Source organism: Mustela putorius, unplaced genomic scaffold (genome assembly GCF_011764305.1).
Source record: "Mustela putorius furo isolate JIRA1106 unplaced genomic scaffold, ASM1176430v1.1 tig00003899_pilon_pilon_pilon, whole genome shotgun sequence".
NCBI lineage: Eukaryota > Metazoa > Chordata > Mammalia > Carnivora > Mustelidae > Mustela > Mustela putorius.
The window spans coordinates 15,134,525-15,150,276 of NW_025422048.1; the positions used below are offsets into that span (position 1 = coordinate 15,134,525).

The 15,752-nt window shown below is 43.2% G+C and overlaps 1 protein-coding gene across 1 annotated transcript in view; it reads right to left on the reverse strand.

Annotated features, from left to right (window-relative positions):
* Window positions 1-15,752, reverse strand: part of ADGRG4 (adhesion G protein-coupled receptor G4) — a 102,362-nt gene that overhangs the window by 54,181 nt on the left and 32,429 nt on the right. The window contains 6 exon segments of the mRNA XM_004773685.2: window positions 202-365; window positions 2,445-2,505; window positions 3,964-3,995; window positions 4,995-5,059; window positions 6,701-6,826; window positions 8,235-14,092. Of these exon segments, the coding sequence (XP_004773742.1) occupies window positions 202-365; window positions 2,445-2,505; window positions 3,964-3,995; window positions 4,995-5,059; window positions 6,701-6,826; window positions 8,235-14,092 (6,306 nt within the window).

Sequence of the window (15,752 nt, forward strand, 5' to 3'; positions counted from 1 at the left end):
GGATCGAGCCAGGATCCTGGGATCGAGCTCCATATTAGGCTCCATGCTCAGCGGGAAGACTGCTATTCCCTCTCCCTCTCCCCGCTGCTTGTGTTCCCTCTCTCGCTGTGTCTCTCTGTCAAATACATAAATAAAATCTTTAAAAATAAATAAATACAAAGGGGGACTGAATGTGTATGGAATACCCCTGCCCCCAATTACCTAGTTTTTTCACCGCAACGTGTTCAGATTTTACTAATAACGTCAGTTGACCCTTGGTGAAGTTTCCATGGGTGAGGTTGCCCTGTATTTTACTTTTGATTCTGTTAATCAGCTCGGAGGCTGCTAACGAAGAGCTGGCCTTCAGGATGGTCTGACAAAGATAGCTAAAAAGCAGAGCAAAAGAGAACGATGTTGCATTTATGTCAACAAAGTGCAACCTGCACACGGTGTTGAAATTCCACACACGTGATTTAACTGGGAGTCTATCAATATCAAACATTTTACATCTATCAACAGGCAAATCTTAAGAAATGATGGAAGACAGCATATTGAAATCTGATAAATTTTCTCGTATGCAGAACAAACAACTCATAACCCATTTTCTCTCTCTCTCTTTTTAAGATTTTACTTATTTATTTATTTGACAGAGAGAGACACAGCAAGGGAAGGGACACAAGCAGAGGAGTGGGAGAGGGAGAAGCAGGCTTCCTGCTAAGCAGGAAGCCCGAGGCAGGGACCCTGGGATCATGACCTGAGCCAAAGGCAGATACCCAACGACTAAGCCATGCAGGCACCCCTCAAAACCCATTTTCAAAAGAACAGTCAGCAACAGTTGCATTATATTAAAATCAATGAAGGGTGCCTGGGTGGCTCAGTGGATTAAGTGGTTAAGCATCTGACTCTTGGCTTTGGCTCTGGTCATTGATTTTAGGGTCACAGGATTAATCCCTGAGTCTGTCCGCACTCAGTGAGGAGTCTGCTCAATCCCTCTGCCCCTCCCCCCTCAAATAAATAAATAAATCTTTAAAAAATGAAATAAACAAAATAAAATAAAATGAACCAGCCATGTGTTCTCTAGGAGCTTGTACTAATTAATAGAGAAGATGGAGTACTCAGAATTTATAACTTTGGAGAAAACCTTTTATCCTTCTGGTCTCCAATTTATCCATCATTAGTGCAAGAAGGCAAATGGCACATGTTCAATTAGTCTCTAAAGATGTGTTCTGCAGAAGGCCTATTTCTATAATAGAATAATAATGGAGATAATGGTGGTGATAGTAGCTAACATTTGTAGCACTCTCGCTCCTTGTATTTTGACTAATTTTACCTTCACAACAGCCTCATAAGTAGAGCTATTACGGTCCCCATTCCACATACGAGGGAGCTGAGACTTATCCAAGGTCACAAATACCTAGTACATCCCTAGAATATTCTGTCCACTCAAATATACGTTCCAAAAGAATGGCTGTTCTTGACCTCAACGGCTGGAGCGATGTCCTCAGGTGTTCCAGTCATCTCATTACAGAGCATCCTTAAGCTTAGGGGCACCTGGATGGTTGGTTGGTTCAGTTGGTTAAGCGGCTGACTGGCTCAGCTCACGATCCTGGGATCAAGCCCCAGGTCCCGCTCCCCGCTGAGTGGGAAGTCTGCTTTTCCCACTCCCTCTGTCCCTCTTGCCCTGCTCGTGTCCTCTTTCTCTCTCAAATAAACAAAATCTTAAAAAAAAAAAAAGAGTCACAAGCTTACCTAGATATTTTCTCCATTTCTATTTGCCAGTATGTCTTTTTGAAGCACGCATTTCCTAGGTTTCATACGGCTGTTGAAAGTTAGATGTGCCTGTGCTAACTCAAAATTTCTTTGTCCAACCCACGCCACTGATCCACAGTAAGCAGGGTCCCTGCTCACCCTGCCCTTCCATGAGGTGCCCGTCTTTTCCCAGCTCTCATTTTGCCACTCTTAAAAGGACTCCTTTTTTTAACCTCTCCCTTTGCTGCAACAGACTCTCTGCTCTTAGCACTCTGAACTTGTCAGTGACCTTCCCGTGAGCCTCTCTGAATTGCATCAGGCAGGGCAGCAATAGCCAGTGTTCTGGAAGGAGCCGGACCATGCATCTGAACAGAACCAAGGATGCTTTCCATGTTGTTTTCCACTTCTTTGCTCAGTATTTCCAGTATTTTTTTGACGACAACAAACACTTTATTTTCCATCCCCAAATTATGGCCACTTTGGACCCCATTTTCTCTTCACTACAAAGAGGCAGAAGGCAGGCTGCTAGGCTACACCATGACCAACTGAAACAACTTATTTCATGAAGGCAAGAGCCCAATTACAGCATCTGTAAAATAACCACTGGGTACTTTGATTTCCTTCTGACAGCTCTGACCAACAGGCTGCAAATACAGAATTAAATGGAAAGAAAATCAGAACTAAATGTACTAGCTATGAATAAACTCAGCTCTTACCTGGATGGTACATGGGAAATTGTAGCCATTCCTTGCCCTTCTCTCTGTTCCAAAATAATGCAAAACAAAAGTACATCATCACTGAAATCTTGAAACAAACATCACATTTGAGTACAGGGTTTATTGTCAACAACGGCGATCATAATTATGCTTTACATTTACGTAACTCGTTTTTGTCATTTGCAAATCAGACTCAGAAAAGTCAAGCATCTAGTCCTCGCCTCACCCCTGTAGTGTGAGCAATGCAGGGATTATCACCCCATTTCCTAGATGGGGAAGCTAAGTCTCAGAGAAGTTCAATCATCTGACCAGTATCACACAGCTGATGAGTCAGAACTGAGAGCAGTCTGAGCCTTCTGGATCTGTACCCTAACATGGTGATGACAAGGAAACATTATCGAGCTTTTACTTATCATTCCATTCCATCTTTCCAACAGCCCTATGAGGAATGATAATATTGTCATCCCCATCCCCATTTCCTCAGATGAGGAAACTGAGGCACAGGGAGTTTAATTAGGTTGCCCAATGTCTCCCAGTCAGGAAGTGGAAGAACAGGGGTTCCAATGCAGGCAGCCTGATTCTGGGGACCTCATTGTCACCAAAAGGCTTTTGACACCTATTATTTGAGAGGGATTTTACTTAGGTCCTGTAATCTATCATTTATTAAATTAAGAAATTCAGACTCAAAGGCGTCTGGGTGGCTCAGTGGATTAAAGCCTCTGCCTTCGGCTCAGGTCATGATCCCAGAGTCCTGGGATCAAGCCCCACATCGGGCTCTCTGTTCAGTGGGGGGACTGTTTCCCCACCTCTCTCTCCCTGTCTGCCTCTCTGCCTACTTGTGATCTCTGTCTGTCAAATAAATAAAGTCTTCAAAAAAAAAAAAAAAGAAAGAAAGAAATTCAGACTCAACTCTTTCCAGAAAGCATTTTAAATCATGGTAGATAATTTGGAAGGCACTGTGGTCTTGATTGTACTTCGTAGAATCAAAATATTTCCCTCATATTTAAATACCTTACAAGGTCTGTGCTTGCTGATCCTTTCAGAGTCATGGTAAAGCTTGGAGGCACTGGAATAAGGACTGAGTATTGGGGCAAGGATGGTGGGAGATAGTTTGGTCACACCCTGATTTCAAATCTATAGAGATAAAGAGGGGATTGATTATATGAATGCCAGTCTTGCAAAAAATGTGTCATTCTTGGAAGAACTGGGCTTCTTTCCAAGAAGTCTATAACCAAGACACTTCATTTGCCATTGACAATACCCAAGTCATTCCACTCTCCCATAGCCCACAAAATGTGCCTCCAAAAGTCCCCACAGAGACCTCAGAAAAATCAGAGGATGGTTTTCCTACTGGCTTCTAGTGCAGATGCCAAAGAAGGTAATGTAAGTTGACCCTCGATGACCACAGTTGAGCTTGGCCTGGTGTCCACTTAGGTAGGAGCACTATTTTACTCACATCTACTCAGGTATTAGAAGAGTCACAAGTAGATTCATTCTGAAAAATTACTTACTATAGTTTGGTCCATGGTAATTTCTCCTTCAGAAGTGCCTCTGTACCAAAAGCATAAAAAATTTATAAATATGAAATATGGTGCCCACTACAGTAGGACAAAATCTCGGAAGAAAGATAACTGTGAGGCAGAACAGTGGAACTCCCCAGGTTGGATTTCAAATACTAGGGCTCTAAGGAGACACTTCAGAAGCCTGGTCATTATCTATGTACCCAAATAGTGATAAGTCATTGAGTAACCCCGCTTCCAGGAATCTATCCCATAATAGTACAGCAAGAGTGCATACAAACATATGGACAAGGGTGGAAATAATGGAAAGGTCCATCACTAGGTAATTGGTAAATACACCATGGCACACCCATGCAAAAGAATTCTATGTGGTCATTAAAATGAATAAGCTAAATTTGTACGTATTGGCCTGAAAAGATATACATGGTGTATTTTCGAGGCATGAACCAGAGTTCTTTGAGAGGGTGGGGGAAAGCATGTATTTTCTTTGTCGTCCGCTCCTTGATACTACTCAATGCCGGCCCTTGGCAATGTAATCACCGCTCCAACTTTGTGTCCTAGGTGACTCTTAGACTAGTCCGTGTTCCTCACTTTAAACATTTCAAGTTCTCTTTGGAATTTCTAACTCTTGAAAGTGCATTATTGGAAAATAAAGGGTCTTCACCATTGGCCATCCCTCTCCTTACATACTTTTAAGGAATGATTTTTTTCCCCCCAAAATCACAGAATCATAGCATTTTAAAGCTAAGAGGGGCATTAAAGGTAATTGAATCCAATTCAACCATTTCCCCAATTTATTTCCTTCTGTTTTGTTCTCCCATTGGCTTTACATCCTACAATGATGATAGAATTTCTTCCTTATTCCAAAGAGAAGGTACACTCAGAAGGGAAGATGCAACTTAAAATGCAGTCCCTAAATCTCAGACAGGAAAAAAAAGAAAAGAAAAAAAAAAAGAAATTCCCCCTGGATAGGAACATTCCCAGAATCCCTCAAACTGCCTTTGACCCACAATAAATGACACTCACATACCTGGTTTTAGTTTGAATAGCCAGATTAGCAAGAGCAAATTCACTGTCCTGAAATATAGAATTCAACTGTAAAAGATAAAACATATCAGGTTTAGTATTCTCACTCCTCTATCTTAATCCAGGAAATTTACCAGAGACGATGTCATCATTGAGCTGCATTTATAATTTGGGTTGGTTCAACATTTCCATCTGCTTCACTCAGTTTTTCTATTTGGGAGCTGAATTGTGTCCCCCCCCCCCAAATTCGTATATTGAAGTCTGAACGCCCTAATGACTATATTGGGAAGTAGGGCCTTTAAAGGAGGAAATTGATGCTAAATATGGTCAAAAGGGTGGAACCCTAATTTGATAGGATTGGTGTTCCTGTAAGAAGAGAAGGAGACCCCAGATATCTCTTTCTTTCTCTGGTATGTGTGTGTGTGTGTGCGCGCACGTGCGGGTGCTATGTGAGGACCCAGAGAGAAGTTGGTCCATCTGCAAGCCAAGGAGAGAGTCCTCAGGAGAAACCAATGCCTCGATCTTAGACTTCCAGCCTCTAAAACTGTAAGAAAGGAGATGTCTGTTGTTCATGTCCCCTAGTGCATCCTATTTTGTTATGGCGGACCTAGTGAACAAATACACCCCCCAACTTTCAAGTGCTTATAATCATGTCATATACACTTGCAAAGAAATGCTGATGGACCAAGAGAGGAAACAGACATGATCTTTTACTGTTGGTGGGATGCAAGTTGGTATCATCTGTCTGGGAGGCCACTTAGCTCTAGTTATTAAAATGTGAAATGATCATGTCATTTGATCCAACAATTCCAGTTCTGGGAATTTATCTTCTAGAAAAACTCAAGTATCCCCCAAATTTATTGCAAGGGCATTAATGTCAGCATTGTTTCTAAATAGGGAAAAAAATAAAAGCAACCTAAATGTCCACCAATGGATGTCTGTATTTAAATATATATATATTACTTTATAACCATCTAGTGAAATCCTTGTTATCTTTAAAGTATATGAGGTAGATCGATTCTGTGGCAGGAATATGCTCAAAGATATATGGTTACGTGAGAAAAAGCAAGCTGCAGAACAGCACAATGGTATGAGTCCAGTTATTTTTGTCAAAGAACATACTTGCATCAGTGTTATCACAGGTAGAAAAAAATCTGAACAAATATACCTCAGACTGTTAAGAGGAGTCAATACAGGGAGAAGACATTTACTTTCTGAGTTTCAGATTTCAGAGTCTGAACTTTTATACAGAGGGTATGTACAACTCCTATAATCAGAAAAATGTGAGGATCAATAAAACATTTCTTGTGTAGGAGAGAAAACAGTTAAAATGCAAAAAATGAACATATGTAAATATAATAGCATAGACTGTGTTATCTCCGCTCTCCTACTTTTCTCCAAATAGGAAAAATTTGGCAAAGGCCCAGAATTTGTGTCAGTGGAGGGAAATGTACAGTTCTAAACAAATTAAAATAATAACATCCCATAAAAGCTTTCAGCATTGGCGCGATGAAAGAGAGACCACATACATCTTTACGGTGTTACTCACAGAGTGGATAAATTTGCAGCAAAAAAAATCAAAACCAATTAGGTGTGAAATGTATTGTGGGTAGAAAAAAAGTAGAGCCTAGTTTTTCATCTGCTCAGTCCCTGATATAGATATATTCACATATTTTATATGTACCATAAATATTTAAAAGATTATTTTACCCAATTTTCTGCAAATTCATTTACAACACTGATAACAGGGATCCTTGGCTCTTCATCAAACACAGAGAAGCTCATTTCAATATTGTAGAAGGAAACTGTAATTAAAAATGAGATAAATTTCATTCACTTAGTTCAAGAAATTTAACTTCCATAAATCTGGTGAAAATTGCTTGTCATTTTAAAGAGACTAACAATGAAATCTCATTCCTAAATTTTGCTTAATTTAACTCCAAGGTCAAGAACCAGCACTTTGGGCTCCATATCCAAAAGCAAAACTGATGTACTATTACATTTTTGCTTTAATTATTTGGGCAGTTTCCTGACAGCTACACAGTTGACGGGCGTTCTGCAAATCCCCCAAATCCTCAGTTTTCATTAGCCAACACATTTCCTAGTCCATTTCGTGGTCAAGCTGAACATTATCTCACAAGATCATTTGCCCTGAGAAAATATTTATTTCTTCCTGTGACTTTCCTTCTGCTTCAGGTTTTTCTCTCTTTTCCTCCTTCTCTTGTCTGGTCCTGTCAGATTTCAATTTTGGAATGTTAGAAGTTGAAAGGACATCCAATATTGGAATGACATGGAAGGTAAACACTCCCCAGCCATGGATAAGCTTTCCAAGCCGGCTGGAGGTGGAGAATGTAGAAACTTGAGGCCTACGAGGCATTCAAACAAACAGGCTAGAGTATCTCCTGGTGTTTGTTGGTATGTAGTCATCATGTCAGACCTAAGGCCATGTAGTTCAATACTGGGAGAGACAGAAGTTCCTGATCCATGTTCACACTGGCAGAGACAGAGTATCGGGAACAAAATGGGTAAAAAGTGTGTTTAGAAATGTCACCATGAGGGAGCCTGCGTGACTCAGTTGGTTAAGCGACTGCCTTCAGCTCTGGTCATGATTCCGCAGTCCCAGAATCAAGTCCCACAACCAGCTCCCTGCTCAGTGGGGAGTCTGCTTCTCCCTCTGACCCTCTCCCCTCTCATGCTCTCTCTCATTCTCTCTCTCAAATAAATAAATAAATAAAATCTTAAAAAAAAAAAAAAAGAGGGGCGCCTGGGTGGCTCAGTCAATAAGCGTCTGCCTTCGGCTCAGGTCATGATCCCGGGGTCCTGGGATTGAGCTTTGCATTGGGCTCTCTGTTTGGCAGGAAGCCGGCTTCTCCCTCTCCCACTCCCCTTGCTTGTGTTCCCTCTTTCACTGTGTCTCTGTCAAATGAATAATTAAATCTTTAAAGAAAAGAAAAGAAATGTCACCGTGAATGAAAAGATACATTTACATAATATTTCAATAAAGCAAAGCGAAGCAAGATGGCTAGAGAAGTCTGTGTTTGGACAGGGTATCCCCTGCACCCACTGTCTGAAGGAGAGAGGCAATGTCTATACCATTCCTTATCTTTTTCTGCCTTCAGAGAAATAGCTGCCTTAGAGAACATGTGACCCATTGTGCATGCGTTCTGCAGTCAAATGCTCTACCACTGAGCTATAACCCCATGTGCATGTGTTCTGTTAGCGATGCGGACTCCTATTGCAGAACAATAGGAGTGGCAGTAAGGGAAGTCACTGTTTCCATAAGCAGAAAAGAAGATGTGGACTCCAGCCGGGCTGTCTCAGAAGAGGAAGAGAGTAGTGAAGACACAGACGCTGTGGAAGGATGCGTTACTCCAGTGGATGTGAGTGGAAATAAAGCTGTGGTAGCAGTAAGTGTAGTGGTAGTTATATTTGGAAGGGGGTCCAGCGTGGGCTTAGGAAGAACTAAAGAAGGGGACACTGATGCAGCTGGGATTCTGCTCCAAGCAGACGTTCCCATGGGGCTAGGTGGAAGCTCAGAACTGATAGATAGAGTGTGGTGTGTAGCAGGAGGCGACCTACTCATTCTGCTAAAGGGTAGAGGTTGAGACACGGTCCTGGAGTTGGCAGCCACAGAGGTTCTGGAAGATGCCTCAGGGGATTTGGAAATATATGCACCATCAGCTGTGATTTTTATAGATATGGGGAGAGAAACTGGGAAGCCAGTAGTGATACTGCTCACTGTAGGTTCAAGAGTGGTTTGGGTGAGTGCAGTGCTTATGGCAGCAATAGGTAGTGTTGTAAAGTTAGTGAATGAGCGTGCTGGCATGGTGTCAGAAGTCAGAAAGGAGGACTTTGACACCTCTACTGGAGAAGAAGTTACAGTGTGAGGGGTACCAGATACAGTTGCCGGTAGAGAAGCCGGAGGGAGAACAGGTAAAATCCAAGCCAGTGTAGATGAAATAGCAGCCTCTGAAAGTACAGATCCTGAAGTGGCACCGGAAGGAGTCCATGCGAGTGTGTTCCCAGGAGTCATAAGTGTAGCTGTCTTCTCAAGTGTGTGCTTAATGTCAGCCAAAGTGATAGGAGTAGATCTTGAAGATGTTGGTGGTGAAGGGCTGTCAGACATCCCCGAGGTAGGAAGAATTCCTGACATGGAAATTGATGACTTTGCCGTAACATCTCCAGACACAAGACCAGTCTGAGAGGGTGTGGATGTTGACAAAGACCCAGGAACTAGGTATGGAGTCTCTGTTTCCACCTTACGGGGTGTAGATATATGAGTACTGGTGGAAATTGGAAATTGAGAACCTTTAGCTGTGGGTGTGTTCCAGGAAGTCATAAGCAGAGATTGGGTGTTACCAGATGTGATCCTTGTTCCCAGAACTGGAAATTCAACCATTTGGGTTGTAAGAGGGAAAAAAGTCTCTGAAGTGGAGAGCTTGGCTTTAGTACTACGAGGTGAAGAAAGAAATGATGTCAACGAAGGTGCCATTGTAATGGATGGAGTCCATGGAGGATGCGAAACAGGGGTATCCACAGATGTGGTTCCTTTTGTTAGTCCAGCTGCTGAAGCATTTTCTGACAAGGATGTCATCTTTTCTGTACTTGAAGAAAGGTAGGTGGTCGCTTTTACCCTTTCTGTGGGGCCAGAAGTGCTCTTAAGGCTCGTCAGAGATGGGGAAACCTGAATATTCAGTGAAGTATGGAGATTATCTGATGGAGTAGATGAAAGCACACTTTCAAGGGCAGCAGTTCTGGAATAAGTATCTGTGAGAGCAGTTACTGTACTACTGCCTCTGGGAGTAAAGGATCCATTCATAGTCCCAGATAATATGCCCAGAGCTGTGGTCTCATCTCTTTGTGATGACTGTTGAGTTGTTGATCGAAATGGTGAAAATGTGGTCGTTTGAATGGAAGAAATAGCTTCAGTGTTCCTAGAACCGAGCTCTACTCGTAGAGCAGTGGTGCCTATGGATGGAGTCGCTATCCCCGCCATAACAGTGGTTGGAATGGTTTTCACAGAGGGAAAATTTGACTGTGTCAGAGAGGAAAAGGATGTAGGTGTGATCCTGGAGGACACCTCTGTCATTCCTGAAGTAATGGAAGCAGAAGAAGATGGTGCGCTTTTTGAAGTAGGCCCAGGTGCAACATCCAGTGTCAATGTTAGGGTCGTCATAGTCCTAGGGGCAGTTGAGGACAATAATGAAGACAATGGTCCAACTCTTGTGGAAGTGTCAAAAGAAACAGCTGGAGGTAAGAAAGCAGAGCCATTAACTGACATTGAGGGCATCTCAGACATGGGCCCAGAAGTGGCTGAAGAGGAACTTTTCAAAGAATCTGGATGTGTTGTTTTAGAAGATTTCATTATTGGTATCGTGGGAGTGTCAGAAACTCTTTTGGAGCTGAAGGCAGCGATACTAACCGGCAGTGAGGACATCTGATAGATAGGAGTGAACGTCGCCACAGAGGTTTTCCCATGAAGTGTCGTAGGTGCATTTGGAGCAGACAGGGCTGTAGTGATCCCATCAGTGGAGATGACTATAAAATCAGCACTAGATGGTCCAGTTGTGGAAAGAGACAGGAACTCAGGGGAGGTATGTGTGCTTTCAGAAATGGGAGAGGCAACTGAAGTCACCTTAGTTGGAGTCTTAGGGGAAAGCAAGTATGAAAGAGTTGTGTTGACATTTACAGGATTGGACATTCTAGTTGTCCTGGAAGTTACGGTGTCTACAAATGAAGTATCCTGGTGATTTGAGAAAGGGTGAGTCACAGAGGTGGCACTCACTATCATTTTCTCAGTCCTGGGTGTATATACTGAAAGGGCACTGATGCCTTCTTTTTCAGGAGACAGAAATCTGGTAATTGTCAGAGATTGTGAAGGGAGGGCTGTTTTCCCAACACTGGTAGACATTTCTGGAATGTGAGCATCTACTGTGTGACTTGAGATAGAAGTAGGTGTAGTCTGTATAGTCCCAGAAGTGGGAGAAGAAGCTAAAATCCTGTCAGGTGGAGTTGCAAGTGGAAGCTCTGAAGGTGAATGTGTTTGGTGACTGGAAATTGTTGGGCTCTCAGCAAATCCCGTATCTGTTGTTTTCACGGATGAAGTACTCTGGGAGTCTGAAACAAAAGGATTCTGTGATGGGGACATTTCTGTCACCTTCATAGTTCTCGAGGTGTTTCCCAGGAGTGTGGTCATCTGCTCTTTGTCAGAAGATAAGGCAGAAACATCAGTCACTAATAGGGTGGGGACCAGTGTGTTTCCAAGACCTGTTGAAGATTGAGAAATGGGACCATCTACTGTAAGCTTATTGGCAGAGGTGTGTGAAGATACGGTCTCATCAACAACAGAAGTTTCTGTGGAGCCAGGAGCCAAGCTAACAATAGCCCCGCTGTTGCTGAAAGTGTACGGAAGGCTGAGAGCATGGGTAGAGGTCTCCTTCCCTTGTGATATGGGGTGGGTTGCTACTGGTGTAAACATAGTTGAGGTCACATGGGTAGGGGACACAACAGGAATGTTGTCCGGAAGAGATTTAGAGCAGACAAGAGTGGGTGTAAATGGGGTTACTGTGTCAGCTGAGGTGAAGAGAAAGGTGGTCTCAGCCTTAGTTGCCACGGGAGTGGGATGTCTCCATGAGGGGACTGGAGTCTCTGTCAGAGAGGGAACTGTCATGGGTGTCATCCTGACAGAGAACGCTGTGGTTTCTGAAGTGGTGGGAATTGACTGTCTGTGGGTAGGCACAGGATCGCTGGTTGTTGAAGCAGTCTGATCCAATGGTGACGCTGAGGTTGTGGTCACCGTAACTGATGGGACAGGGGCTGCTGAGGAACGGGTAGCAGTAGGCTGTGGAGGCAAGATGCCAGCAGACAAGGACATAGCTGTAGGGACAGTAGCAAAACTGGTCCCCGATATCCTTGTGGTAGAAGCGCCCAGGGGCTCAGGGAATGTCTGTGTGCTTCCAGAAATGGGAGATAGAGTTGGATTTCCCTCAGGTGGAGTTTCTGAAGTCCAACATGCTTTGTGGGTGTGGACGGAATTAAAGATTTCTGTGGTTCCATCATATGGGCTCTTATGTGTGGTTTTCATGGATTTTGTGGAAAGCCAACTTCCTCTCACCTCAGTGGTTGCAGTTTTAGTATCCAATGGGGTGGTCAACTTTTCTACATCAGGAAAAGGGGAAATGGTGACAGAAGCTGTTACCATTTGTGCAGATTCATCTGCTGCTTCCAGCCTTGTTGCAAATGAGGAAAGCTCAGTTGTCACTGCTATAGTTGATTTTCCCTCAAGATAACGGGAAGTTGTTTCTGTCCTTGTCGCAGGACCATTACATCCTTGTATTGTTGCAGACTCTGGTACAAGAGTTGTCTCTCCAAATGCAACTGTGGCATTTGTCTCTGTTAGCGTGGTCTCAGAAGTGCTCTCCTCAGTAGAGACATTTGGTTCAGTGTTAGCAAGGGTAGATATTATATCTACTGGTGGAACAAATGTCTCCCTCGGTGTTGAAAGAGGCTTGCTTCCACCTGCTGTGGGCAGAGACGTAGTTTTTAGTCGTAAGGTGTTAAGTTTAAACTCAGGCAATTTGGTTATAGATGTCATTCCCGAAACTGTGGAAAAATTAACAAACCATGAAGTCATCAATGTGGATAGAGCTGTCGTGTGTCTGTCTGTACTAGCACCAGCAGTAATACTAGCATCAGTGATTGTGGCAGCCTCGCTTTTTGAGGGGCCTTCTGGTGGGATAATAGCAGTACTAGTAGGGGATGAATGTCCTGCATTAGAATCGCTCCTGTAGAAGGCTGATGTCTGCAGGGTCTGGTCTGGCCTGGGAGTCCACGTGGTTTCATTGGTAGAGAACAGATGGGCACCATCATGAGTTATCCATGTGGGACCAGACTCAGATGCCTTAAACGTGGAAGTTGACCTAGTGGAATTCAAAAGAAGCATGTTTCCACCACCTGTGGGTGTGTTGTGGGTATATACTGGCCCAGGTGTTATGGGGGGAAGAAGAGTGTCAGCCACCACTGGTGCAAGTGTGACCCCAAGAGTCAAGGCTGTATGTGTAGTCTCAGTGTCAACTGGCTGTGCACTCTGAGCTCCGGCGAATGGGGAGGATGTCCTGAAAGAAAGGGCCACAGAAGAGGCCCTTTTTGGTATGTAGGTAGAGACTAGATCCTCCATTCTGGATGAAGAGACGTCCTGGAAATTCGTAGATGTCAATTCTGTTTCAGCCGTGAGCATAGGCATCACCTCAGTAGGCCTAGTTGGGAGAATTTTTGATGCTGGAGATGCTATTTCCATGTCAGTTGTTGCCAACGTGGGTGCTGTCTGATTTCTAGGAAATACGGAATCCACTGGAGCAACCGTGGAGTTGAGCACAGACTTGGGTGGGAATGTCGATGCAGTCCCAACGTGAGTAGTTGTAGCTGAAGTCTCTTCCACTGAACACCAAGGTACTGTTCCACCAGCTGTAGAGGCAAGAAGTTCCTGGCTAGCTGTGGAGATTGAAAGTACATCAATACCTGGGGATTCATGTTTGGGCCAAGATATTGTAGATACGGGTTTTGACTCAGCAGAGGAGAATGAAGGTGTTGTCTTCATAATGGTTGACTGAGATCCAGTCACTGAAGTTTTGGATATAATTGAATTCTTGGTCAGTCCAGAAGTGTATAGAAAATTCGTAGCTGTAGTTGGATGGAAAGTCTCAGTAGCAATGGGTTCAGCCACTTTTGTTGTCCTTATGCTCTCTGAAGATGGAGACTTAGTTATTTTCATGGAATTGTTAGTAGTGCCTATGGAGGTGCTCTTGGTAGGCAGAGGGACAGCTGCTGAAGTAGACAAAATGTGCGCCTTGAATCTGGTTGTCTCAGCTATGGGTGTCTTTAAAAATTTTGGTACAGTCATTGTTTTCAGAGGTGGAGATGTTGTATTGGAATATGCTATGGTTGTATAATCAGTTGCAAACACAGGCATGCTTTTAAACGTCACTGTAGAAGAATATATTGTCTCTTGTGGTTTTAGTCCAGTAACTTGGGATGGAGTTGTCAAATCTATTTGTTGTGGAAGAGTTGTGCTCATTTCTTGAATTGTTATATTTTCAGAAACAACTGAAAATCAGAAAGCATGTGTTACTTTGGATTTGGCTTTAGAAATCAGAGACAATTCTGTTAGAGCTCTATAATTTTTTCTCATGTTTTTAAGAGGAGATAAGTATCAGATATAATCAAGTCACTTGATTACTTGGTTTTTCTTAAGATGATTTTCTACTTTCTAAAATCTCTATATGGTTATCAAAATGCCTTCATTATGTAACAAGTAGAAGGACATCCATTTCAGGGTTGCCTGGGTGGCTCAGTTGGTTGTGTCCAACTCTTGATTTCAGCTCAGTTCATGATCTCATGGTCATGAGATCGAGCCCCACATTGGGCTCAGTGCTATTCATAGAGCCTGCTTAAGATTCTCTCTCTCTCTCCTCTGCCCCTTTCCAACCCCGCTGGTATACTTGCTTCCTCTCTCTCTCTTTCTCAAAAAAAAAAAAAAAAAAAAAGAATTTCATATACAGGATGGGTAGGAACAGAAAGACAGTGAAAGCTAGGAAACTTCTCATTCCCACCAACTCTGGGCCAGCACAACTCTCCATCACCTCTGTACCTGCATATGAGCAGTCAAGTACTGCTGGACATGGTCACACAAGGGGATGAACTAGTACTTCTATCAATTCATCATCACCAAACCCAAATAAGCCTTTCACACTGCTCAGTCTACTTTACTCTGGTCAATTTTGCTACTGTTCTGTGCAGTAACCATTTAAAACCTTCCTCACTGGAGTGCTTGGGTGGCTCAGTCGGTTAAGCATCTGCCTTTGGCTCAGGTCAAGATCCCAGGGTCTTGGGATCGAGTCCTGCATTGGGCTCTCTGCTCAGTGGAGAGCCTGCTTCTCCCTCTCCCGCTGCCCCTTCCCCTGTTTGTGCTCTCTCTCTCTTTTGTCAAATAAATAAATAAAATGTTAAAAAAATAAATACATAAAATAAAACCTTCCTCATTATCGAACTCTGCCCCCACATGTTTATTAAGTACCTGTGCCCCTTCCTTCATAGAAAAACATAACTGGTCAGAAACTCAGCACCACCTCACTTAGCCCTCATCAGAAGTTATCTCTCCTTTCCCTAAGGAGCATTTTCTTCCTGATTTAAAATATCTTCCAATCTCTTCCAACATTAAAATAAAAGCCTCACATCTCTCTGCAGGTACTGCCCTATCTCCCTCCTCCCCATCACATCACTTTAAGAAAGGTTATCTATCCTGACTCTCTCCACCCTCCTCAGCCCCATTCTTTAGCCCACATTAGTCTGGGTTTTGTCTTCATTCCTCTGCACAGCACCCACTAAGGCCACCAATGGCCTCCCTGAGAACACATACTTCTCAAGTCTTCATCTTACTTGATCTCTCAACAGCTTCTGATAATGTCGACCATTCTGTCCTTCTTAAAATGCTCTTTTCATTGATTTCCATGACATAACATGTTCTTGCGCTTTCTCCTAACCCTCCAGGCACTCCTATTCTATGTCCTTTGCAGATCCATCCTATTTAATCCAGTCATTAAGTAATAGAGTTCTTCAAGCCTTGGTCCCAGCACCTCTTCTCTCCTTACCCTGTGGTTCCTCCATACACCTCCATATTCGAGTTTACACCTGCACACAAATGAAAGTCAAAGCTATATCTCTAGACCAGATCTCTATTCTGAACTCCACAACTGCTTACTTGACA